This window comes from Vicugna pacos, chromosome 2 (assembly GCF_048564905.1).
Source record: "Vicugna pacos chromosome 2, VicPac4, whole genome shotgun sequence".
Lineage (NCBI taxonomy): Eukaryota > Metazoa > Chordata > Mammalia > Artiodactyla > Camelidae > Vicugna > Vicugna pacos.
The window spans coordinates 102,567,596-102,594,939 of NC_132988.1; the positions used below are offsets into that span (position 1 = coordinate 102,567,596).

Here is a 27,344-nt window from a genome sequence, read left to right on the forward strand (position 1 = left end):
TAGTTAAGTGGGCGCCATTCAACTTATCACAAACCCCGAATTTAAAATACGCTAGTAGCAACAGACTCCATGATGGATTTCTCAGTCCTTTACTAATACCTACACAGTGCTGAGTTCTCATATAAACAGACTGTCTTATTGAGTTTTCAACCATTCTAGCACTTTCCTGCATGAAATTTATACTCATTTATTCCTATTCCCACCCATGTTCATATTACACTAAAATGGTATGGGGAAGGGAAATGAAAAGACAGATTTTTTTTAAGTTTATGTATCTTTCATTGAAGTCAGTGGTATTTTTTCCTTCTTTCTTTTTCTTCTTCTCGGAGTATTTCATCAGATGCCTCTTTCAAAAAGTGAAAACAAAAATGTAAACAAGCTATAAACCTTCTACATTAATAAAAATACTGAACATTAACGGAATAGTTTCCCAAATGTTACCACTGACAGTCTAGTAAACATTATTATTTCTTCATACTCTTACTTGGTAATCTACCCCCAGCTTCTTTTTAATCTCATTTCATTATTCAAATTTGCAGAGTAAAATATATGCTACAGGGGGAGGGTATAGCTCAGTGGCAGAGCACGTGCTTAGCATGCATGAGGTCCTGGGTTCAATACCCACTACCTCCATTAAAAATAAAGAAAGAAATAAAACTAATTACCTACCCCCCTAAAAAAATTAAAATTTGAAAAAATACATGCTACAACATAATTTCTTGACTTTGATAAAAGAATAGAAACATTAGAAAAAGACATCTTGGTTGACTCTGTTACCAAAAAAAAAAAGAAAAAGCTTAACAGACTTTTTTTTTAAGCAGTTTTCTAGTACTAGGGATCAAGCTAAGGTTTTAGGTCATACATTTTTCCGGCCCCAAACAACTGCTATGCATAAGACAGCTTGAGGACTTACAAGTTGGAAAAGGGACAAAACGTAAATTACACAACTCTATCATGCGCTATTAGAAAACTTCATAAAGGGTTTACTTAAGGAAAGGGTTGAAACTTCTGTGCCTTCTAAAGACTTTAGGAACTGTTTTCCTTAAGTGAAAAGAAAACTTTGGGATCCATATGTTTATCTGATAAATCTTTTACAATAATGCCATTTAACAGATGAAACAATGCTCTACAACTTTAAGCTCTAAGACATGCATTATCTTATTTATTCTAGTATAAGGTATTAAATTATCTGACAGGCTGACCCTCAATAAATCCTAAGAAAAATGAAAACCATAGTTCAAAATCAAAAATGGAACAATTATTTACTAAAATATAAATATCCTCAGAGAAATGTTATTTGATTTTTTGGCTTTTTGCAATTAGTGAGTTAACAACAGTTAAGCAGGCAGAAAAGCAGCTGAAGGATCCAGATCACTAAAACAGTCTTACCTTCTGATGTTTTCCATCGTTTCCATAAATCCTCAACAGTTATATGCTTATCTTCTCTGTGCAGATGGCTGTGTTTATTAGTAGCATCTTTGTACTTCATATCTTCTCTGATAAACTATAAAGAGAATGCACTAAGTTAAGTATACTTAAATTCACTATTTTCTTCTTTATAAAACAGAAAGAAAGAAAATTTGAAATCCAGTGGCTGGTGATTTTCAGATAATAACTGGTACATTGTTGGTATTTTATACTCACATTATTCTTGCAAGTGTATGAAATTTACTTAATGTGATGCCTTCTAACCACAGCAACGACAGCAGTAAAAGTACCTGTTTAATGTTCATTATTTATCACGCACTATTCTACATTATATGATAAATACGTCCTATCTATACACACACACACTGAGAGAGAAGTCATTTAACTTCATGACAGTTCTATAAGGAAAGTATTATGTATCATCGTTTTATAGATGAGAAAACCAAGATCCAAAGAGGTTAAGGAATTTGTCCAAAGTTGAAAAAACAATGAACATCAGAGATGAGAGTTTCCAACCCAAGCAGTACAGTTATGCTCAACAGCATCATATACTACCTCAATATTATACATTTTTACTAATTTTTTAGTGACGGGGTATTTCAGAACACAATAAATGCTAATCTCAGTTTCTGCATCATTATTTCTATGTTCTCCTATCTTTTAAGTCATTATTTACAGTTCAATTACAGTGTTTAAAACTAAGGTATTTTACAAAACTGAAGTAGATCCTCTTAATCTTACTTTAAAATATATAGAGAGATAAAACACTAAAATTTTCTTGCTACAAACCAACCTACTCTGTATTACTTCATTATATAAAATTCCTCAATTGCTCCCCATTGTCTACCAAATAAAATGCAAACTTCTTTTTATGAATTACATACCATTTTCCAACCCCATCCCTGACAATCTTTTAGGCCTTATCTTTTGATGCTTCCCCCATATTAACCCATTACTTTAATTTTATGAAACTAATACTGTTTTTTTTATTATTATGCTTTTTCTGTCTCAGTATTTCTGATGTTTCTTGTTTTGCTTTGTATCTTTATTGATTTTTTTCTGATTCCAAAAGTGTAAGATCACACACAAGATTATTTCAGAAATCTGTAATGCAGAAAGTGAGAATCTTACAGCCCCAAACCCTAAAGGCGTATTTTTCTGACTTTTATATACACACAATGAATATTATCATCAGACAAAAGACCAAATGTTGCTTTTGAGTAGAGTTATCCTCTACTGAAACTAAAAAAAGAAAAATTTAATAGTTGTGTAATATAGAGAAAATCATTTCACTTTTCTTAGCTAAATAACCTTGGGTGCAAAATGAAGAAACAAGGTTTTAGGGAAAACACCACCACTCAACATGTGGTCTGCAGCCTACTGTCAGTCAGCAAACTGACACCAGTGTATGGCATACAGACAAGTGGAGGAATTTCAAAATTTAGAAACTTTTACAGCAATTAGACAATGTTTTCAAAGAATTTGACTCAAGTAAGTGGCAAATGTACTTACCATGTAGATCCTATTCATAATGAACTGAACATGAAAAATCTGGTCCCTCACCACAGGTAATTTGAAAAGCATTCATCTAGAAGGTCTACTCTAGCACTTATATTTTCTGCTGTTTTAAACAGTGTCTTACTCTTTTTTCCTAAATGCCTCCTTTTAAAGTTATCTTTAAAGGGGCCTGCCTCATTGCCTCCACTCCTCCCATTTCTATTTCCCTATTTCTGCCCATCCCTCTTCCTCTTCCTGACCAATCTTTTCAGAATCCTGTAGATATACCTAGAAAAAATCATTGCCACTGAGATGCTCAGAAACTGCCCCTATTTTGGAATAGTTCCAAGAGCTAGAGAGAAATTCTAGATTGAAAAACATGATGACTTAGAGAGCAGAGAGGAAGCCTGTCTTGGAAATGGTCCAGTCAGTTGGAACAAATGGAAACTGTTTCATTTATGTGATACATTTAAAAAAACAATGTCCTAGGAAATTCTTTTCACCACATGAACATAAAGAATCCAGAAGTAGAGTTCTGTGGTTTGGGGATCAAATATTTCAGAAAATAAAGCTAATTATCATATATAAACTGATGTCACATCCTAGCTACTGAACTATTTTTTTTTGAGAGCCCAGAAGAAGTGTATAAATATCTACCAAAATATGTGATTAACAAAATAAAAGAATTAAGATATCAAAAAAGGAAATTTTAAAAAAGCTTATAAAGATATCTATAGTGTACTTGCTTATGTAAAAGGACTGTCTGGCTCCTAAGAAAGTTGGGTGAAAACAATAAATACACCAAATTATATTTTCCCTGGAATTATCATTTAAACATTAATATATACTTACTTCTGTTTTAAAACACAAGTCCCAAGATAACACAAAAATATATTCATAAAACATAAAAGTATATTTTATATCTCCTCTATCTTCAACATCTGATCACAAAATATGATTAGAAAACACTACAATTAGAATCACTTTATGTTGAAATGTTGGAAAATATTTAACTAAACCAAATACACTAAAAACCATCAGTGTCCATTAAATCCTCTTCCCAATATACTACAGAAGTGCAGACCACTGTGACTGCTCAAACTTCTAAAACTTCACAGAAAATTGTAAATTTTAGAAATAAGGCAGGCTAGTAGAGAAATTCTTAAAAGAATCACCTGTAACTGAAAACTCATGAGCAAATGACAAATACTTCTTATTCACTGAAATCCATGAATTAAGAGATCTGAAAATAGATTCTGAAATCCAATGAAGTAAGTCTTCAAATAATGTACAGCAAATAATATAGAGTTCTTTGGTAAACATATCCTATTCTGCAAACCTACTGTAGAAAGCCTGAATTGATGACACAAATAAAGGAGTGCTCAATAACACATGACTACTGAATTATCTTTTCAAAAACATTCACTCAGATCTTCTGGTACATTATAGAAACTACATATTCAGTTTCAGAAAGTTACTTTTTATTTTGAAATACTTTCAAAAGTTGCAGAACAACAAAAAGCTCCCCCTCACCCTCTGAATCATTTGAGAATAAATTATAAGCATGTTGTCTCATTACCACTGAATAACTCATCATAATTTTCCTATAAACATAATGTTATACTATATAGTCATGGCATGACCATAAAAATTAGGAAATTAACACTGATACTCTCTACTCCATACTGTCTAATCCACAGAATACATATAATTTCTCCAGTTGCCTCAATGATATTCTTTGTAGCAAAAGCATTCAATCTAGGACCATGTGTTATATTTAGTCCACACGTCCCTTTAGTCTCCTTAAATTTAGAATAGTTCATCAGTCTTTCCTTGACTTTAATAAACTTGAAGGCAGTTACTTTTTAAATGATAAGCTGATTTCAGTTCCTTGCACCTATAACATTTGCATTTTATACTTGTGTTTTGTATTTGTGCTGTTATTTCTTGTATTTATTTTTACTGCTTATGTTTTAGGTTTATTGCATTTGTATTTATATTTGTATCTTGTATTTGTGCAGTTATTTTTTGATACTGCTTTAATGAAATCCGATATATGTTAGTATAGAAATATTCTGGGACTCTATATTCAGCCTCTACCTCCTTCCCTGAGAACTCCTACCAACATTAGTGTGGATCTCTGAATGCCAGTCACCCCTCCTTTGACCTATCACTCACTGCTATGGCTATGTGATCAAAGGGCAGACACTTGACCCAGAAGGAAACAATCCAGAGCCTGACCAGGATGACAGGATTCTATCTCACAAGAAACTACAAATCAGACCATGAAACATTAGGTCACTTGGCCAAGGTTCTGGATTTTTTGAGTGATAATGACACTCCGTTGAAGGTACCATTTTAGAGCGGTCAAGATGGGCCAGGTGGTGAGGGGAAGGGAGGAAGCCAGTAAGCAGAGAGAGGAAATATGAAAGAGACAGACGTGAGCACAGAGATAGAAAGAACAGCACAGAACAGCCTTGGTTCTTCACAACTTCCCAGTTTCAGTTCCTCAGAAGGCCTGGGCTACACAAATCTTGCCCTGATTTCCATGATATAACAATGATAAACCCGTGTTTCCCTTTTTATGTTTAAATACATAATTTTAAGACTTCAAAACCCAGGAGAGGTGATTTATCATCATAGTTAAGCACTCGGACTCTGGAATCTGACAGACTATATTCAAAATCTGACTCCATTACTTATGTTCCCTTTTGCCTCATATTTTCTCCTCTGTACAGTGAGGAAAATAAAATTGTCTATTACACATGGTTATGAAGATTAAATTAAAATGCATTCATAGTGCATAGAACTATGAGACAATAAGAGTATTCTGAGTGATTTTTATATATCAATGTGATTTCTGTTAAAGTGTAAAGCCTAACCAAGTGAGTTTCACCCTGACTATTTTGATTGGTTTAATACACATTTTGGGGAATATCAGACATTTATAAAGATAAGATTGACCAATACTCTTAAAGTACCATTTCACATATTCTGAAACAAAATACACAACAGAGATGGAGGGAAAACCACAGCCTTTTCACTGACAACGTAAGCAGAAACTTTCCCAAAGGACACCTGTCATCAAAACAACAGTGTCCAAGGTCTGACATGTGAGCTGGTTAAAGCAGATGAGCTCCTTAAAAAAACCTGCAGGGTCTTCCTGTCTTGAAAATACTACTAAAATAGGTTAGTATAATGTCTCAGGGGAAATAATGCATAACAAGAAAGGTAACTACCATTATTCTCACTTTTAAAGATGAAAAAGCTAAGGCCAGGAGAGGGTTAGCAATTTATTCTACTTTGTACAGCTATTCAGGAGACCTAATACTGGAAGTAAATTTTGAAGAATTCCAAAGTTTATGTTCTTTACCACCATCCTAACGTAGATGTTCTATAAAAATGCATTGATTCCCAAACTCTCAGAAGTGATAACATGCTAATTAAGCATGAGCTGCCCATGTTTCTCTCTTCATCCCAAAACTGTTAAAGTAAACAGCACAATGGTTGTGAGCAAAGACTCACAGACCACACAGATATCCCAAATCTATTATTTGTTGTATGATCTTAAGTTACTTTATGCTCTATGCTTCTGTTTTCTCATGAGCAAAATGGTAATAAAAGTCATATGTCAAAGGGTTGCAAAAATTAATTTATTTCATATGAAGTGTAAAGAATGGTGCTTGGGTATACAGTAAACACTCAATGTCAGCTATTCCATGTAAATCATTTATTTTTTTGATTTTTGCCTTGATTTGCACACTGTATACCATTTCTTAAAGTAACTGAACACAGTCTGAGATACTACAAAACATCAGCTGATAATCACTGATCTAAGAATCAAATCTACAGAGAGCAGCAATTATCAAATTTGACTGGAACCCAGCACACGAGACGCCGTAACCAGTGTTAGTTAGGGGCTGGTACTAAGACATTCCTTGCTTTAGTAACTTTGATCTTTTCATCTAAGGTGGTGATGACACTGACACAAAAACACAGGCAAACTGGAATGTGTTTTCATGAAAGAATGGAAGAAAAAGGTAAATTATTTTTACCTTTACCTTAAAAAAATTTCCTCTGATCCTAAATTCAAACATGTAAATTCTACACTAATGAAAATTTCAAGCTGATCTGTTTAGTTTCTACACTTTAACACAAGCATAACTTTACACTTCTGCTCACCTCCTGTGAGCACTGCAGCACTCCGCAGTGAGCACTGTAACTCCCTGCAGTGTTGCTATAGTACCATTTCAGCCCTTAATCCCATTCCCTGAGCTTCCAACATCAAAACCCATCAGTCAATCCCCAGTTTACCTACAATAAATCCACCGATGACCTCCTTTCAATTCTGTTCTCAAAACAGCTCAAGAGTCAACTGGCTTCACAATTACTGTCAACACCATTTAAGACAGACCATGGCCTTTTATAAACCAGCTATAGAATTTAGCCATTATTTATGACACTAGTGCATTGACTGATCAGTTGATAGAGATGACAAACGACAGAGTCAAACAACTAATTTACAAAGAAACTTGTAAAACACAGTGTTTTTATGAAATGAAGTTTGCCTGCCATTTGTTTCACAGAAACCAATGCATGACCTATATCATGATTACTCTTAAAGATTATTATTGATTATAATCCAAAAATCTCTAACAAAATTACTCATGATTCAACATCAGTCTGTCCACTAATTAAAAAAAAAAAAGTACTGTACTGTTATTACAAAGAACACCAAATAAGAGTCAAATGACTTACCTCCTGTGTTCTCATTTGTGAGGTAAAAACTACCTCATAAAGCTATGAAGATGAAGAAGGGAGCATAGCTTTACAAATATATGGTAAAAATTTGTTGCTTTTATTGGGGTTAAAACAGGTAGGTACCATGGCAACTAAAGATATACCAAAGTCAAGTTTCGACCTTAGTCTCTGGCCAAAATCTACCATTAGAATCTGGTCTCAAATACCAGAGCTTTAAATACCCAAATACTTACTTAAATGTCTTTCTTGCACATGAATTGTGTGATCAATACTCATAAGCTTATGACATAAACTCATAACATCAATAATATATAAGGTGAGTCATTCAGATTTAACAATATGTGAAATTCACTTTAAGTAAAGATAAGCATTAAGATGTAACCAAAAAAATCTCCTGTTTTTTATTTGCTAAAATTTAGTAAGTCAGAACTTATACTTTCCATCAAAATTAAATTACAGAGACCAGATTTACCATCTTTCTTCAAAACAACCAAAAAAAACCAGAGAAAATAATGCAGAACGACAGTTTTCAAGACACTGAACATCAGGCAACAAACTACAGTGATTCCTGGGAGACAAGAAACAAAGCATGCCCTATGACTGACCTAAATTTGTTCCTGGAGAGAACTTCCAGAATAAGGTGCAGGAAGAGAGAATCCAGGCAGAGACTGGCAGTTCTCTGAAGCTGAAGAGATGAAACTGGAAGGCTGGGGAGACCAAGGGAGGCTAGAGAGTCCGGTACTAAGTACCAGAGAAGCGTGAGCTGCACAGAGAGAGAAGCCTGGACATCTAGGAGGGGTGCCTTGGGTTTTAGCTGACTACTGATTAGCTCATGCATGCAAGGAAGCTACAGCAAGCCAAGGAAAAAGGACATGCAAAAGAACTGAAGAAAATCCCTAAAAATTACACAGGGCAGGGAATGGTGCTTGTTCCAAGACAAAGTGGAAAACCTCATAATTTGTGGGTCATCAGGTAGAATACCAAAAAGGATTTTGCCTCAGCCCTGGGGATATTAACCCTAGACTAAACTTACATTGGCCCTACCTATAAAAGCTTGTAAGTACCAGCCAAAGGTATTAAACTGTTTCCAAGTAACTTAACCCTGTCCACAAAGCTTAAGAACATTTATAGGAATGCAAAATATTCAGGATCTAACAAGGTAAAATCAATAATGTCTGGCATCCAGTGAAAACTATCAAACATGCTAAAATACAGAAAAATAAAACCCCAAATGAGAGTAAAAATCAATCAAAACCCAGAAATGGCACATGTGAGAGAATTAGTGAACAAAGATAGTAAAACAGTTATTGCAGCTATATTCTAGGTATTTAAGAAACAGACCACAGATACAGAGAATGAACTAGTGGTTCCCAGTGGGGAGAGGGAAGAGGGGAGAGGCAATATAGTGATGGGGGAAAAAGGAAGTTAGGGTAAATACTAAGGCAGGGAAAAGGAGGAAGTTAGGATAAATAGTAAGATGGGGAAAAAAGAAGTTAGGGTAAATATGAAGCATGTTAATGGAGACATGTAAGATTAAAAAAAAATTTGCAAGACCCAAATCAAAATTCTAAACATGAAAATTCCAATGAAATATATGAAAAAATATCAAATGAGATTACTGACTGACTAAATACAGCAAACTAAAACATCAGCAAACTTAAATACAATAAGCATCAGAAAGTATCGAAATTAGATAATGAGCTGTGGGAAAACTTTAGACAGCCTAACATAGGTGTAACTGGAGTCCCTGAGAAGCCAAGGAATGACAAAAGATGTATTTGAAGAAATGATGGTCAAAATTTGTCCAGATTTTATTAAAACTATAACCCACAGATTCCACAAGATCAATAAACCTCAAGACGAGAGACACAAAGGAAACTATAACAATCTAAGTCATAGTCAAATAGCTTAAAATGAGAGACATAGAGTATCTTAAAAGCAACTTTGAGGAAGGGGAAAAGGCATGTTAAGTAAGGGGAACAAAGACAAGGAGGACAACACTTTTCATCAGACACCATACAACCCAGGGAACACTTCAACAGCACAAAGTATAGAAGAAATAACTGTTAACTTACAATTCTTACCTAGCAAAAGTATCTTCCAAATATGAAGGCAAAATAAAACCTTTTTCACATATACAAACATTAAAAGAGTTTGTCACAAGAAGTCCCATACTATTAGAAATGTTTTTAAAGTCCTATAAACAGAAGGAAAATAGTATCAGACGGAAATCTGAATCTTCATAAAGGAATAAAGATTGCTGGAAATGTAACTACATGGAAAAGTATATGCAATTTATTGTAGGTCAATTATACTCCAATAAAGTTGTTGGGGGGGGGGGGGAAACAGCCTGTACAGGAGGTGTGGGAAATGGCACATTCATACATCTATGAGAGTACAAATTAGTACAACCTTTTTGGAGGGCAATTTTGGCAAGTCAATTAAAATGTTAAATGCTTGTTGTCTTTATCCCAGAATTTCCACTTTTCAGAATTTATCATACAGCAACACTCCCAGAACTATATAAAAAGGTCAAGAACTTTCGTTACAATATTGGTACCAATAATAAAAATTTAAAACTACTCAAACTGCCAACAGGAGAACTGTTAGACAAATTATGACACTATATAGCAAAATTAAAAATAATTTTTCTTTATCTTTTTTATCTTTAATAAAAAAGCACATTTTACCTGACATTTAATAAAATTATTCCATTGAGTATGATTAACTCACATATTTTTCATACCGATTAGCTCCCTTATATGGCCAATATATTAAAAAACAAAATTACAAATTAATCAGAGCTTCTGACATACATTTTCATATTCTCTCTTAAATTTTATCCTAAGGAAAGTGTTACCTAGATTCACCAAACCACTGTTTGATAATTCCCAAGAACAACACAGAATTAAGTCAGGGATTCTCAGTCTTACTGAGATTAAAATTCTCATACAAGTTTATTAACTATATTTATTTTATAAAATATCTATTATATATTTAACTTACATCTGGTAGTATATGTTGGTCTCTCTGATAAAACAGAGAAAGAGAGACAGAGATAAAAGGAGAATAACATCTAGATAACAGATCTAATTGATGGGGACCAGCAAGCTATAGAAGTTATTGTAAAAATATAAGGAATCACAAAATCATACTGGTAAACTGACTTTATAAGTCAATTGTCCAACTGCATATTATTATGTCTATATATCCTTTTAACAGAGACTAAGGGGTATGAAGCCATCCAAAATTTGTTTCAACCTAATTATATACATAGTTCTATTTCTATTATATAAGTTATAGGGGTACAATACAGTGATTCACAATTTTTAAAGGTTTAACTTCATTTACAGTTATTATAAAATATTGACTATATTCCCTGGGTTGTACAATATATCCCTGTAGCTTATTTTACACATAATAGTTTGTACCTCTTAATCCCCTACCCCTGGACTGCCCCTTCCCCCTTCCCTCTCTCCGCTGGAAACCACTAGTTTGTTCTCTGTGAGTCTGCTTCTTTTTTCTTATATTCACTAGTTTGTTATATTTTTTAGATTTCACACATAAGTGATATCATATAGTATTTATCCTTCTCTGTCTGACTTACTTCACTTAACATAATGTTCCCAATCCATCCATGTTGTTGCAAATGGCAAAATTTCGTTCTTTTTTATGACTGAGTAGTACTCCATTGTGTGCGTGTGTGTGTGTGTGTGTGTGTGTGTGTGTGTCACAAAAAAACATATTTACTTGAAATGTACTGCTCATCCCTCAGGATCATTAAGAAAGCCAACCTCTGAGATCCCATTAACCTGCCATATACTGTAGTTTTTAAATGTCTTTTTCTATCATTCATTGATTTTTTTAAGGGTAGAAAAGAGAAAAGGAGTTTAAAATACTTCCATCACTGAGACTCAGGGTAGCAATGGCAATCCATTTCTTTGAATAAGACAATCCTATATTGGTAGTCAGGGAATGGCGGCTTGTTAGGGCTCCTAGTTATAGCCTACAGAAAGAGTTTAACTTCTCTCAATTACCACACATATGCCAGATAACTAATGTGAAACAAATAAAATACAAAAAGTTGACTGAAAGAAAAAAATAAAATGAAAATAAGGGTCAGGCTAAACTATAAAACAACAAATGCCATAAGGGAAAAACATGGTACAACGTTACTCTGGCTTAGAGGAACAATAGAAAAAATTTTAAATAAACAAGGAAGACTTTATATAGATGAAGTTCTATTTCAGCAAAATCTAAAAATTAATCTTAAAAATGGGTATCATTTGACATGCAAAATGGAACAGGAAGAGACTGAGAAATTATGAGTGAAATGTCTCATGAGAACACAGGATGTGTACAAAGAGCTGCCTGTCAGTAGTTCACTTTGGCTAGCGTAAAGAGTACGTAAAGAAGCTGTGCAGTAAATAGCAATGGCTTAAAGAGTAGATTAGGAACTAACTACAGGAGATCGTGAATGCCAAATTAAGAAATCTAGACTATACTTGGTGGACTTCAGCAGTGATTCTCAAAGCATGGTCACTAGACAGGCAAAGTCTGCATCCCTTGGGAATATTTAAAAAGGCAAATTCTTGGGTCTCATCCCAGACCTACTGAATCAGAAACTCTGAAGATAGGCTTGGCCATTTGTGTTTTAACAAGTCTTCCAGGTGATTCTGATGCACATTTAAGTTTGAGACTTCTGGCCTATGAAGACCCAGTCCAAGCTGAGAGGAAGCAGGGAATAGCAAAATACCATACTCTAAAATATGTTAATCAAGTACAAATGGTCAGAATTTATTTTAAAGGAGAAAAAGATGAGCAATGGCAAGACAAGTTGGAAAACCAAATAATAATAATAATAAAAAAACAACAATTCAGAGGAGACAAGAAGGCAGAGAAAGATGAGTATGGAGCATTAAGCCTGAGTTGTAGGTAAAAGAGTGATATCACCAATAAAAATAACAAACTTCAGGGGAAATAGTTTTGTAAGGAAGGCAGTAATTGGCTCAGAATGAGATTTCCTAAACAGGAAAACAAGAGAGATGGTTATAAATTTTTTTTCAGAATTTAGGACACCAAGTTGGAGATCCTAGCAGACAAAATGTGAAACTGGTATTCAGGACAAAAGTCAGAACTGAATATACACAGATAATCAAAGCTATGTACCTGAATAAAGCCTCCTAGAAAGTGAAAGAAAGGAAAGAAGAATCCGAACGACAAAAATCTTAAGGAAGAGACTTCTGGTTCCCGGTTCTATATGCAAGGGTCTTGGGAGTCACCACTCCATTCGAACAACAAGTAAAAAGCTGAACAGACTGAAAAATAAACATCTCTTAGATCCATAAAAGAGGGGAAGACACAACAAACCCAGGCCCCTAAGCCTGGAGAGTTGACAAGCAACTAGAGAGAGCCTCAGTTTACTAAAAGAGAGGCTTAGGAGCAGGAGCTGCTGCGGGAACCAGTGCAGAGATAGGAAAACCTGAACTGTGATAAAAACAAGACAACAGGGCCAAAATGAAGTCACTTATGCTAAGCCCCACAGCACCAAACCAAGACTTACTTAATTACAGTTATGGTCTCTCCCAAGAACAGAATCCTAAACCAATAAATCAGGAATCACCTGATCAGCACTAGTGAGATAATCTGCCTGACAGACCCCAGTCATCCCCTAAAGGAAGGCGACCTTGCCACAACACAACCCACCTGTTTGTTGCTGGTGTAACTTCTCTGTCTGCTCCCTTCTGCCCATGAAAGTCTCTCACTTGGTACGGTTCCTCAGAGCTCCTTTCTGTCTGCTAGACGGGATGCTGCCTGATTCACGAATCACTGCATAAAGCCAATAAGATCTTCTAGATTTACTCATCTGAATTTTGTTTTCTAATAGTATTGGTGGCAGCAGTGGGATTCAAAGGAAATTTCTGATGGCTTCAGGTACAACAAGAAACACAGGCACTGGTACCTGCAAACCCTTTTGAGTTCTCTTTCTCACTATTTCCAAGAGCTGTGGGTGAGCTCCTCTCAGTTCTCTATCTGCTCTCTTTGCACTGAGCTACCAATCTGATAGGCATTCCAGTTTAGAGAAGGTCAACTTGAGCTAGTAGATGGTTGGTTCCACCTGGAACTCAAACTCCAGGCCCTTGGTTCAGTCCCCAGATTACACACTGGGAACTGCCAGTGGCGCCTACAAGGCCTTATCTTCGCCAGGTTACTACTGGTCTCTTATTAATGTGAACATGAAGCTGATGCTAATGGTAATCTCAAAAGCCAAAGCCACGAAATTGGTGGTCACGAGTTAAGTACTTAAAGACTGTTAGAGCAATCACACCTAACTCTAGACTCTTGTGTTAAATTTTTAAGTTCATCACAGAACTGGTTTGACTGGGTCACTTGCCAACCTCAAGAAAATTTCCATGCAGTGAGGTACACCATAAAACACCACATGAGCCCCAACCCAACAGCATATCCCCCTTAAGTTTGAATTTGATTCCATGAGGCAATGATCCAATGCTTAGCTAAAGAAATGGGATCCTTAAGTTCCACAGAGTTGAGCATGCCACTTTCTGGTATACCTGCTCATTTTATGCCTAAGAACTGTGGTCTCAGAAGCTGTAAGTATGAACAAAAATGGCAAAATTTTACTAAAGACAACCTAGAATTACAATGGCTATTATGGGGAACACTCCAATCAGGTAAGATCACTCATTTAAGAACTACAAGTGAAAGCAAGGATGCCCAAATCAAACAAACAGGATAGGATATCTATTTTAATTCATATGCAAAAGCCTCCGAAAGGTTTAAAGATTACAAAATAGCTTCACTGAAAGATCTGTTGCAAAAAATCTATGAAAAATTATATACACAAGTGGTACCTAAAACAGACAGTAAGACTGACATGAGTCTTATCGCTCCCTTTTGTTCTCCTTTTCCTGAGTACTCACATTCTTATCCTCTATCCGAATTGCCTTTCCACTCTGAAAAGACTATTAAACAGTTACCCTTTAAAATAAGGCCACCCGAGGCTTGGAGGCAATCCTCTTCAAGAAACTTTCACTCCTTGGTCAAAGACCAAACTAAGGGCCATAGTTAAAGAATTTACTAAACTCAAGGGGGCATCTCTGAAAGTTTTCTGAAGAATTTAGAATTCTATGACCCCAGTACTGCCAGGTCTTTATCGGCTTGTGCACATGCTGGTAGGACCTGGTAAAATCCAAAAATGCATGCAGGAAGGAGAATGGCATAACCCCGAGGATGATTTCCAAGATCCTCAATCTTCAACTTGGTCCTCTCCTCTGTAGAACAGAAAAAGCTCACAAAATAGCGATTGATCCTTTAAAAGCTATTCCTACTCTTCCCTGCCTGCACTGATCGGTCTATTATTCTCACATGCAAACAGAAGAAAGATGAATCTGCGGCAGACCTGAAAGCCCATCTGAAAGCTCTCTTCCTACAGCATTCTGGGTTTCATACAGTAAACGATGTCACCTAACCTGCTCGAGCTGCCCTATTTGTAAATGGAGTATTCCCTGAGATTAGTGGGTTAATAAAAAGGCAGAAAATAGGATGGGAAGCCACCAGTCTGACTGAACTCAAAACCATAGCTGGACACTTAAAAGAAAACTTTGAAACACAAGTCCACCAAGCTATTAGCCTTACAGCTACAATAGCTCCAAAGCCAGAACCCAAAATAACATCTGAGCCTCCCCCGTTGTACACTCCTAGGGGGTTCATCATCAAAATGCAGGCCCAGTAATCAGTGCCTCATTTGCAACCAACTGGGACACTGGAAAAAAGACTGTCCTCAAAGATCTTATGCAAATCCTTCAACATCGACTTCAATGCCCCCATATATATCCCTGCAGGAGGGCCCCCATATGGACCCCTCCTAGGACTGACGAGACTCCAAGGAACTCTCCAGTAAACTGCTACCATTAATTCCCATAGACAGCCACAGGAAAACTAAAATTCAAATTGATGGAAAACCTTTCTAAATTCTGGTAGATCCTGGAGCTACACTCTCTACTTTAAATCCCACTCCCAGAGAAGAACAAATCACTCAGAGTAAAAAAAATTTCTGTAGTCCGGGTATGTAATGAACAGTGTTTCTATCTCAACCAGTGAGACAGGACGGAAGGGGGCAGGGCACAGCCATTCAAGAAATGCTACAGCAATTAACATCAAAATGGTGAAAGATTCAACCCCCAGTAGGCCTTGAGGCTCAGGATGATGAGAGATTTAACTTCTAGTAGATCTTGAGCTTCATTATACACCCATTGTAATATATTAACATGGTAAACAACACGCCCACAGTCACCATGGTAGTCCCAAGGCTAGCCACAAAAGGTCGAAGAGTGGAAAATGGCCAAATTCCTAGGAATCCCAGCCCCTTTCCCAGGCTACTTAGACTGGTCCTTCCACTTATTAGCATATGAAGCCACCAATCCCATAAAAACCAGCAACACGGTGCCTCAAGGCTGCCCCTATCCGTCTTCAGAGACAGCCCACATTCTGTCTAGGAAGTGTGTATCTACTTTTAATCTGAGCACCCAAACCCCATACCTCGTGGCCTTTCTCTTGCCTTTCACTGTATCTGTCTGAATAAATCTACCTTCACTCAACTGCGGCTTGCTCTTGAATTCTTTCCTGCGGAAGCCAAGGACCCACACTTGGCAGGGCACATCCCAGGGGCTCAACCGAGACCTGGGACTCGGCCCTACGCATGTCCCATATCTGTTCTCCTGCATCACCAGTACAAATGACTCTGAGACCTTCCCCTGAAAAACTTCCCTTTTTGCTATGTGATACAGCTCCAGTTAATCTTTCAGTAAAAAAATCCGCTTTCTAAATTAAAAGGGCTAATACGTTTTGCCTCCAATGGAGACCTCACCTTAGAATTTCCTGACCAATCTGAACCTGATTTTTTATGTTCTTTACAATTTGTCCTTGATACAGAAGAGTAAGAATTCCAGCAAAAGATCCCTAATTTAATCAAGGTGCCCAACAATCTGTGGGCTACCTCTAATACTGTCATTAGAAGAGTAAAAGCATAGAACCTATAAAAATTCAGATATACATATATCTAAACCTTTTTCTAAATTGCCTCAATATCCACTAAGGCCCAAGGCCATATAAGGCCTCACACCAATAGAAGACCTAATCACACAGGGGTTAATCATTCCTTGTACCAGCCCCCGCAACACATGCATCTTGCCAGTCTGGAAGCCTAACAGGCAAGGATGGCGATTTGTCCACAGCTTAAGAGCTATTAACAAGACAGCTCTTCCTCATTTCCCAGTTGTTCCAAACTCAAACAACCTTCTGTCGCAAATTCTACCTGACTCAAAATGGTTCACTGCTATGGATCTATGTTCAGCCTTCTTCAGCATCCCTGTAGACTCTGCTCCAACAGCCAATACCTATTTGTTTCCACTTGGAACAATCAACAATATACCTGGACAGCCATGCCTCAAGGATTCACTGAAGCCCTTTCTTACTTCCCCTAAGTGCTCCACCAAAAGGTACCCTCCAGTTCACCAGGAAATGAATCCTTCTACAGTACGTGGATAACCCTTTGCTATGCAAAACGGCATCCATAAAAAATTCCATTAATTTGCTGTAACAGTTCACTGAAAACAGAAATATACAGTCTTTGAGGAAAAATTATAATTATCGTGAGACCCTGTTCATTACCGAGGTCATAATCTAAACACTAAGAGTCCAGTTATCTCCAAAAAGAGTTAAACTAATCTAAAAATTTTGTAGGCCTACAACTAAGCAACAGCTTCATGGGTTCCTAGGCCTGCCTGGCTGTTGTAGACTATGGGTTCCTACTTTTTCTCTATCAGCTCTCCCACTCTGTGAATTTACTAAAATTTAGTCCCTGAACCCCTACTCTGGGATGATAAACCTGAGTAGGCCTTTATAAGACTAAAACAATTGATGCAAGAACCACCTGCCCAAGGGCTACCTAACTATGTAAAGCCTTTCACCTTATTTGTACATGAACAATGTAACCAAGCCCTGGGAATGCTCATGCAAGACCATGATAATAAACACAGGCCCACGGCCTATTACAGCATCCAACTTGCTTCAGCTGTCTGTGTCTAGCCCAACTGCCTTAAGGCTATAGCTGCAGCTGCAAACTTAGTAGAAGCCTCAGCAGCTTTAATCCTAGGAAATGACGTTTATTTACAAACTCTACATCCTGTCCAAAGTCTTCTTAATTCTGAATTGACTCAGCAATTCTCTTCAAGCAGACTAACTTCTTATGAGCTCTTTCACCACCTTAATCTGTATGTTGAACACTGCAGTGTTCTTAACTGTTCCTTGTTACTACCTCTGCCTGATAAAGGTGAAATCCACGCCCGCAAGGTAACAACACTCCATTTCGTGACACCAATTTACTAGATGCCCCTTTGACTAATACTGATCTAATCTTGTTTGTTGATGGGTCATACTACACAAATGAAAATGGGAATTTCCCAGCTGGCTAAGTTGTTACTATTCAAGACGAACTACTTGAGAGGGGAAATCTCCCACAAGCTAAGTTGGCCCAACAAGCAGAGCCCCATGACCTTACCAGAGCATGCCAATTATCAGAAGGACAGACTGTTAATATCTATACTGACAGCTGATGTGCTTTTGGGTCATCTATGATTTGGGGATGTTATGGAAACAAAGGGGTTTTCTTACATCCATTAGGATTCCAACCAAAAATGGACAACAAATAAATGATGTTCTTGCTGCTGTTATCCTACCTTCTGAAACTATATCAAAATTGAGGCTCACTGAAAGGATTGAACCTGACTATCAGGGAAACGCCCTAGATGACTTTCGTGCACAGGCAGCAGCAACAGAATCTGTACAGGTGTGGCACACGTAGATAAAGTCCGTTCTGCTTCTGTAAAAACTGACCCCTTTGTTGCCAGACCTTTGTCATCCTAATGTCCTTGCAACATGGCAACAATGTGCTCCTGAATCAGAGAAGCCATGATGGGCAAATAATGGCTGTAAAGTAAATGAATAGCTGGGGTTACAGAAACACAAGATGGCCACTTGGTTCTTCCTGGCTCCCTCGCAAACCCCATCTTCCAGTATTTGCATTCCTTTACCCACTGTGGTGCAATTAAGATGACTCAAATTATGAATACACATGAGTGAGGAGACTTCCATAAAACTGTTTACCACCAATGTCTGACCTGGCAAGTCTACATTCTGGGAAAACTGTTTTTGTTTCCAGAGGCCTCAAACCTCCTCCCTCTAGACCCTTTGAGCACCTACAACTGGATTTCATTCAACTGTCACCTGGTATGGGTTAGCAATACGCTCTTGTTACTGTATGTACGTTCTCTGGATGGGATGAAGCCCTCCCTTGCCACAAGGCTAATGCCATCACAGTGGCAAAGAAACTGTTAGAAAACCTGTTTCCCACTTCTGTATACCTTCCACAATCTCCAGTGATGCGGGCACTCACTTCACTGGGCAAATCATACAAGCTTTAACAAAAACTCTGCAAAATTTGCTGAAACTACTGGATTCCCTTGGCTTAAGGGACTGCCTCTTGATCTTGCTGGCTGTTTGCAGTACTCCTTTTAGGAAACAAACTCATTCCACATGAGCTACTGGTATACAACTTTCTGCCTTGTTATCACATGCTAATATGACCAACCACTGTAAGTCTTTCTTATGCTAAAGCCTATCATCAACAGGTTAAAAGAGCTGTTTCCAGATCCCAATTCAAAGGATCCTGTTGGTCACAGTCTAGAGTTTGGTGATTAGATATTCTGGAAATGGCATCAAGATAGCCCTTGAGCCCCACTGGGAAGGACCTTACCAAGTGCTCCTGACCACTGACACTAACATGAAACTCGAAGGCATTAAAACTTGGGTACACATTTCACAGCTGAAGAAGGCTACATCTGACATTTGGTCCTGTGCAAACACTGGAGACCTCCAAACCAGACTGACTAGGAAGAGAAGTAACCAACATTGAGGCAGAATGCTTCCACACAAGACAATGGATCAAGACCTCATACTTTAGCTAAACATGAAGCCTTTGTTTCTTCTCTTTCTTTCCTTTACTCTGGCATTGGTCTAGAAAGATAATGCCATCATCCATATCTCCCAGGCCACTGCTACGAGGGGTAACCTTTCATTCTCCTGGATTTCTCATCAGAAACTCCAATTTGTCCATGATGCTAGAGACCTCCTGGTGCTCCCTGTGACAAATTTTTCTTCTATTCCCAATGTCATCATAAACTATAAAAAATGAAGGAAGGGAGGGATGCAGGGGGGAAGGAAGGGAGGAACAAACTACAATCAAACCCCCTTAGAAGTCACTTACAGAGTCTGACTTTTACGGCCAGAACATCCACTGCTTTGTTTTAACTTTTCTCCAATTGTAATTGTATTTATCCAACTAGACACAAATACCTACACAAACCATGGTACATTTGCACCGCCCCCCATTCTTATGATTATATAAATTGGATCCTATCCCAATTACAAAAGGATCTTACCAGCACCCGCATCTTTGTAAGGAATTTAGAACTTTTTTCCCTTCAGGCTAGATTTACTTCCCAAATGCACTGAAAACCTAACTGACCCATGGCTTGAATTGGCAAGTGCAATAATCCCTGTGAATGAGTCAATCAACAGGACCATTTCAGCGGGAGTGGTCTGTGCCCCAACAGGAATCATCTTTGTCTGTGGTGGCTATCATTCTCCTCGGACCTATGAATGCCTAGATGGCTGGCAATGCCTCTTAGGTGATCTAACTGTACCCTTGACTGCCCACAATCAAAGTGAGACACCTCATTGGTCAACTCCCCTGAATTTACATCATCAAGTTAGAAGGGACCTAAGAGGAGGCACTCATGATTCAGGATTCACTTCCTGTGGCAGGTTCATACTTCCCTGGTTAGGACTGAGTACAAATGAGGCTATGATCAGGAACCTGTCCTTAACTCTTGAAGATAAAACAGAATATGCTGCAAAAGCAATAGTTGCCCCACAAATATCCTTAACTTCTTGGTAATGGGGTAGCTCTTGATCATCTTCTAGCTGAGCAAGAAGGTGTCTGTGTTGTGACCAAAACCAGCTGCTACACGTGAATTAACACTTCCAGGCAAGCTGAAACTCAGCTACATAAGATAACTAAATAAGCCACTTGGCTTAAGAAAGTGACTTCTTTAGCAGGCTCTTTCTTTGACTTATTTGATTTAATTGGTTTCAGGTCTCGGGGAACAATCATAACAGTCTCCCTGGTATGCTGTATTCTCAAAAAAGCTTTAAGTGCATGTCTGCAGTCACTAACCAACAAGCAAATGATCTCCGTAAGACTGGAACTTCAGAGAAGGAACAAAGAGAATGGCCTACTTAAAAAATATGAACCAGATGTCATGACCTGTGAATACCACACAGAGGATCAGCAAAAACTGCAAGAATTTGAGAGCATTAGCAGGCAGTTGCACTAATGCCTTAAGTTTTCATCATATCTCTTAGGCCAAGAGTCTGATCAAAAGGGGGCGATTGTTAAAAATAAGACAATAAGCCCATAATGGAGTCACTTTTGCTAAGCCCCACATCAGCAAACCAAGACTTAATACTTAAATTAATTTCAGCCTCTCCCAGGAATGGAATCTCAAAACAGTTAAGCAGGAATTAATCTGGTCAGCACTACTGAGGTAATCGGTCTGATAGGCCCCTAATGTACCCTAAAGGAAGCTGACCTTGACACAACCAATCTGCTTCCGTGTTCTGCATCTTTCTGCCTATAAAAGTCTTTCATTTTGTACAGCTCCTCAGAGCTCCTTTCTACCTACTAAATGGGATGCTGCCCAATTCATGAATCACTGGACAAAGCCAAGAAGATCTTTAAAATGTACTCAGTTGAATTTTGGTTTTTAACAACTGTAACTGATAAACTGTTTTAAGCATTTTCAGAATGAAAGTAAAATAGTCCTTCAGTTTTAAAATGTTCTTTTTATCAGTTGTGCTTTACTAGCCTTATAGTTTTAACCCCCCAGACCCAATAACATTACAAAAAGGCCAAGGGAACAGTAAAAAGCAAGTCATCAACCCTTGACAGTACCGATACTAGGTCATGAGGAATATCAAGCCAGGCCAGACCCAGCCAGGCCAGGACAGAAAGTCTAAATGAAATAATTAACAGGTGAAAATAGTAATCTTTAGGGCAAGGTAAGGTGGATCCTCCAGGCAAACTTAAGGTAACACTCAAAACATTAAGTCAATAGGATTCAAACCAAAAAGAGGGAATGAGGAGGTTTAAGGTCCTAGTGAAAGAGCTGACATCAGTATCTAGAGGTTTCCAACTAAAATTAGGTTATTAACAGAAACACAGTTCAAGAATGGACATAGGGGGGTTCTTTCAGTGCCCAGAGCTCAAAGCTGATCACAAGTTTTTAAAAAACAACAACAAAAGAAAAACTAATTTGGAACTGTGTCTCAACATTTTCTGGAGAGTGAACAGGAACTAGGATCCTGGGCTCTAACCCAGTTCTCCTTACATACACTATGTGACCTAAGAACACAATCTCTCTAAACCTCAGGCTCCTCATCTACAAAGAGGGATACCACCTGTCCTGCCTATCTCAAAAAAAAAAAAAAAAAAGGCTGAAGATAATGTGAGACAATATAAATGCTTTATAAGCCATGATGTTGTAGTCGACATATGGTGGGGTTACCTGAGGATAAGAACAATTTACCTTACATGTCCCTGATATGGCACAATACCTGAAGACCACACAAAAGGTTTCTAAAGCAAAACAATCTTCTGAAGACCACGTGGTTCGTGACTGCGGCACCAAGTCCTGGGAGAAACTCTAACAGGCCGAACACTAGATAGGTCCACAGGGAAATCAAACTATTACACAAAATTCTTCAGATATGAAAATCAGGCAAAGCCAGGAAACTTACTACTGGAAAAATTATAAAAATCAATAAAAGGGTCAGTGAGTATTATTTTAAGTTAATATGGAAAATACTGTTAAGTTATATTATTTCTAAAGAATAGAGAGACAAAAAATCACTTAACTCTAAGAAAAAGGAATAGAAAAATGCCTGAGTTATGTTACTAAAAAACAAACTATACTGCATAGAAAGACTTAAGACAATAAACTAAACTGAAATAGATCCAACCAAGCTTACTGACAGAATAAACCTTAGCACAAACTTAGATCAACTGAGTAACTTAGCAAAGTAGCAAAACACAGACAAAGGTGAGCAGTACAATAGAAAGCAGGCTGTGATAAGACATATAGCAAGGTAAAGGTACAGCCCCATTTGCCTGGGACACTCCTCATTTATACCTGTTATGCTGGTGTAGTTACTAACAGCACCCTCTTTCACTAGTATTCCAGTTTGGATGATGAATTACATGGTCATCCTATCTATAATAATAATATAAGGCAGATAGAGTTAATGTTACAGTAAAGGTACAGTTTTATTTAATTCATTTGTGAAATGGGAATAAATAGATTCTGTACCCATCTGAACTCAGATTTTTTTAGAATATGAGACAATACGTGAAGTGTGCTAAACTCTCAAAAAATAAAAACTACATAAAGGCAATGCCATGCTGTGATCCTGCAAATGTCCAGGAAAGGAGGGGGAGGAGAGGAGCAGGACTGGCAGTACAGTCAGGCTGGAACTGAAGGAGTACAGATGCAGGCTGTGATGTGCCCTCCCGCTCCTCTGCCCCCTTCCAGTCTGTAACAGTATTCAACATGAAACTCTTGTTAAGGTGAATTAAAAACTAATGGAACAGGAACGGGAAACAATTTTTTAAATGAAAGTATAATTATCAGATGCCATGACTAAGGGAAGCAAAATAATTTGGAGGAAGGGGCTAAAATATTTACCAGTTGTAGCAAGGGTTATGGTAACTCCCAGAAAGAGGCAAGAAGTCCTGGGTTGAATGTTTCAAGGCCATAAAATAACTTCAGCAGTTTTTGGCTCTTTACAGACAGATCTCATACCATAGATCATTCATTCTGTTTATAAACTGACTGATTTAAGAGCATTTATTTGCCATTTGAAACCATCTTTCCAGAGATACTGTTGTGGTATTTAAGTTCCTACAACAAATGCCTATTTAGTCCAGCTGTAACTGAACTGTATAGCACCAATGGTGTTGTTCAAATGACCTGTGACTAAGGAAGCATCAGGAAGACAGAACCCATTATAATAAATCAGAGACTCAAGGGGTAGAGGTGAGACAGTCTGGATGGTAAGAAAAGATAAGGTCTTCTGGTTTCTGTGGTGGTTGCTTTCAAAGAGAAGGAGATACATGAATTAAAACACTCTGGGAGAATTAGTTCTTATCAAATATCATAAAGAGAAAGATAACAGCAGCAGCTGGTAAGTGAACTGGAAAACTAAGACAGAGGAGGAGGTCCAGTAACTAGGTACTATAATTGTCAAGGCAAGACATAAGAGCCCAAGTACACAACTAAATAAATGCTGAAGAAGGTTAGAAAATTTAGAACTTAACAAATTTTCTAGTTACATTTATATAGTTATAAAATGAAATTTTCTTAAAATCTGTCTCAATAATTTATACAGTGGTTCTTAACCTTTCTAGTCTACAGAACCATCTTTTAACAAAAGCAAAGAATCCTCTCCCCAGAAAAATATACACACAGCCCTGCTTTATAGTAATTGCACGTCCATGACTTCCTGTAGAACATACTAAGAAATTTTTAAGGTGGAACTTAGGCCAAAGTGAAATCACGAAGTCCAAGGGCAGGAAATCATGTCTTCTGCAAGACATCACAGTAGCCAAATATATTGCCTAAGATTATAAAAACTGTTACAAAAGTACAGTGCAAAAACAACTGTAAATTTATTAAAGTTCAAAGTGGGCATCAGAATCATGGAAGGACTTGCTAAAACACAGACTTCTGGTCCTACCCCAAAGTTTCTGATTCAGTAAGGCTGAGAATTCGCATTTCTAACAAGTTGCTCCTTGTCCCAGGAGCATACTTTGATTTATTCCTCAGAGCAATCTTTCAAACAGAACAACTTCTTTTTCATCAACTTCTCCCCCTTGAGGCCCAAAGATTTGGCTGCAGTGATCCACTTTGTCCTGTGGGTTCACTGCCTTTCTTCCCTCATTCTGTAAGCTAAATGCAAAGTAGAAGAGTGCCCCTACCTTTTCTCTGCCTTGCTTCCAAAACTCGTATACAGCCTCCGTATTATTTTGAATAGCTCAAGCTGCCGTTAAGAACAAGTGAACAGAGAATAGGTAAGCAAAGTGACAAACAGATATTCGTGCTTAACAGAATTTGATGTGTTGTAGTATATCCAAATACTATGCACACATCCCAAGAGATGACTTCCTCCTAGATAAGAGAAGAGTGTTTCTGCCATTACTTCTGCAAGCTCTACAGATAAATAATTTGACACATTCCAAATAAAAATTAAATTTAAAAATCAATGGAATTTGCAGCTAAAATAAAAAATCATAGGCAAAGTTACAGAAAAAGATATTTTTCAAAGGAAGAAATAAAATGTAGATTTTAATCATTTCTTCTCTTATCAAAATGTTTCTAAAGTTTCTGCCTCAGTTATTCCCTGACTTTTTTTCTAAATTAGTATAAGTGAGCATGACCTTTGCTCCATTCTTACAATACCATTTCTTACAAGAATCACAGTATCATAGCTAATTTCAGTCATGAAAACCAGAGTGATCACCGTAAGAGTATCAGTAACTGATCTGCTACATAGTTAAGAGACCTGTATCCAGGGAACAGCAGAAAGTAGGGAAGAATAAATATTAACATTATCAGTGTCTCTGGAACTTGCTTTTTTGAAAAAGTCTCACAGTTCTCATAAAAATGGAGTGAAGCCTATGTGAATGAAAACAGACCTTGCTTTATAATTCATTACTGCAGTGGTCTCCATATTCGGTTGCCCAGACAATCTAGTCCAACTGAATTGGTAAAGTAAGGTGGAGAAATTTCCATTTACATTTAATTTTATCTCACTTTTAATGTATATTTTCGTGGTCACTTTAAAAAGACACAACTGGTATAATGGCATGCATGTATATAGAGTAAAAACATTTTTATGTACACATAATACTTATATACAGCTATTTTTATAGATTGTGTCAGGGAGGGCATAATGATAGAGATTAATGATATACATTAAAATAGAAAATCAACACAGACTAGAAATCAAGAACATGGGTTCAAGTCTATTCCATCATTAATAAAGTGGCAACCTTGGGCACACTGCCTAACCTCCCTAAGCCTAGCTCCTTATTTGCAAATAAGATAATTATGGTATTTTGGGGGGCTCAAAAATTTGCTACAAGGAGTCCATACCATGGTGCATGTAAAGTGCTTACAGTGTGGAATAGTAAATGCTAAATAACTGTGTTGTTATTTTAGTATATAAATCCAAAAATGTAAATTTGAGAAGTCCCAGAGCAACAATACTAAATTAATCCATCATTCTCAGTTTGGGCCATCTAACCCTTTTTTCTATGGAATAACTATTTACATTCTTTGCTATTCTAGTTTTACGCTTATTGCTATTAATTTCCAGAAAGAATTAAAGCCTGTTTTTATGGCATCATGTTATTAACTGAACTATGAAACTATGAAATTTTCAGTACACAGGAAAATATCTCAGTAATTATAATTTAACAGCAAGGATTCTTTAGCACCTACTCTCTTCACCTTACCTCTGCCCTGCTTGTTCTTTAAAGTGAATGCCAAGTGACCCTTCAGCCAAGTAAGTTGCACTGGTACATTTGTGCATGTAAAAGCACTATGCAATAGATCATTTTAATCAAACTTAACATGCTTTAAAATGTTAGACATATACTATTACAAAGATAAACATGAAAAGTCTTATTGTGGGTCACTTCCAAAATGAAGCCTTTTGAAGAAAGTTATATAACTTTACTGTTTTTATACTTTATAATTCTACGGCTTGAGAATTTCCCATCAAGTATCTCTAGCTAGCAAAGCACAGAAACAAATCACAGTAAGCAGCCTCTAAAATAGCCCATAATGGTCCCCACCTCCTCTTATTCATGCTCTTGTGTAACTGCCTCTCCTAGAGCATCAGCTGCACCTAGTGGCCCATTTCTAACAAAGAGAATGACAAAAAAGTGATGGAACATCACCTCCAAGATGAGGTTCCAAAAAGACTTTGACTTCCACGTTGTTGGCTTTTGTCTTTCTCCCCCCTCCATCAACCCTCGCCCTCAGCTCCCTCTCACTCACTAACAGAAGTCCACACTGCTCCATAGAGAGAGCCACGTGGCAGCAAACTGGTATCTCCAATCAACAACCAGTGAAGACCTGTGGCGCCAACAGCTATATGAGGAGGTCTTACAGTGGATCCTCCCCAAATCAGGCTGACATCTTGACTGCAGCCTTGTAAAAGGTCTAGAGCCAGAAGACCCAGCTAAGATGCACCTGGATTTCTAACCCATGGAAACTGTGAGACGATAAAACCATGAGTGGCTTACGTTTGGAGATGATCACTATGTTTGGAATAATCTGTTACACAGCAATAGATAACTAAAACATAAGCAGAAATTTTAACTTAGGAAACTTCAGTAAAGAAAACACATAATTATTCCTTTAGAAACAGTACTCTATATAATTCAAAACTCAGAG

The 27,344-nt window shown here is 37.3% G+C and overlaps 1 protein-coding gene across 1 annotated transcript in view; it reads right to left on the reverse strand.

Moving 5' to 3' along the window:
* Positions 1–27,344, reverse strand: part of STIM2 (stromal interaction molecule 2) — a 146,715-nt gene that overhangs the window by 54,641 nt on the left and 64,730 nt on the right. The window contains exon 3 of the mRNA XM_072945459.1: positions 1,390–1,504. Coding sequence (XP_072801560.1) covers positions 1,390–1,504 — 115 coding nt within the window. The remainder of the gene's footprint in view (positions 1–1,389; positions 1,505–27,344) is intronic.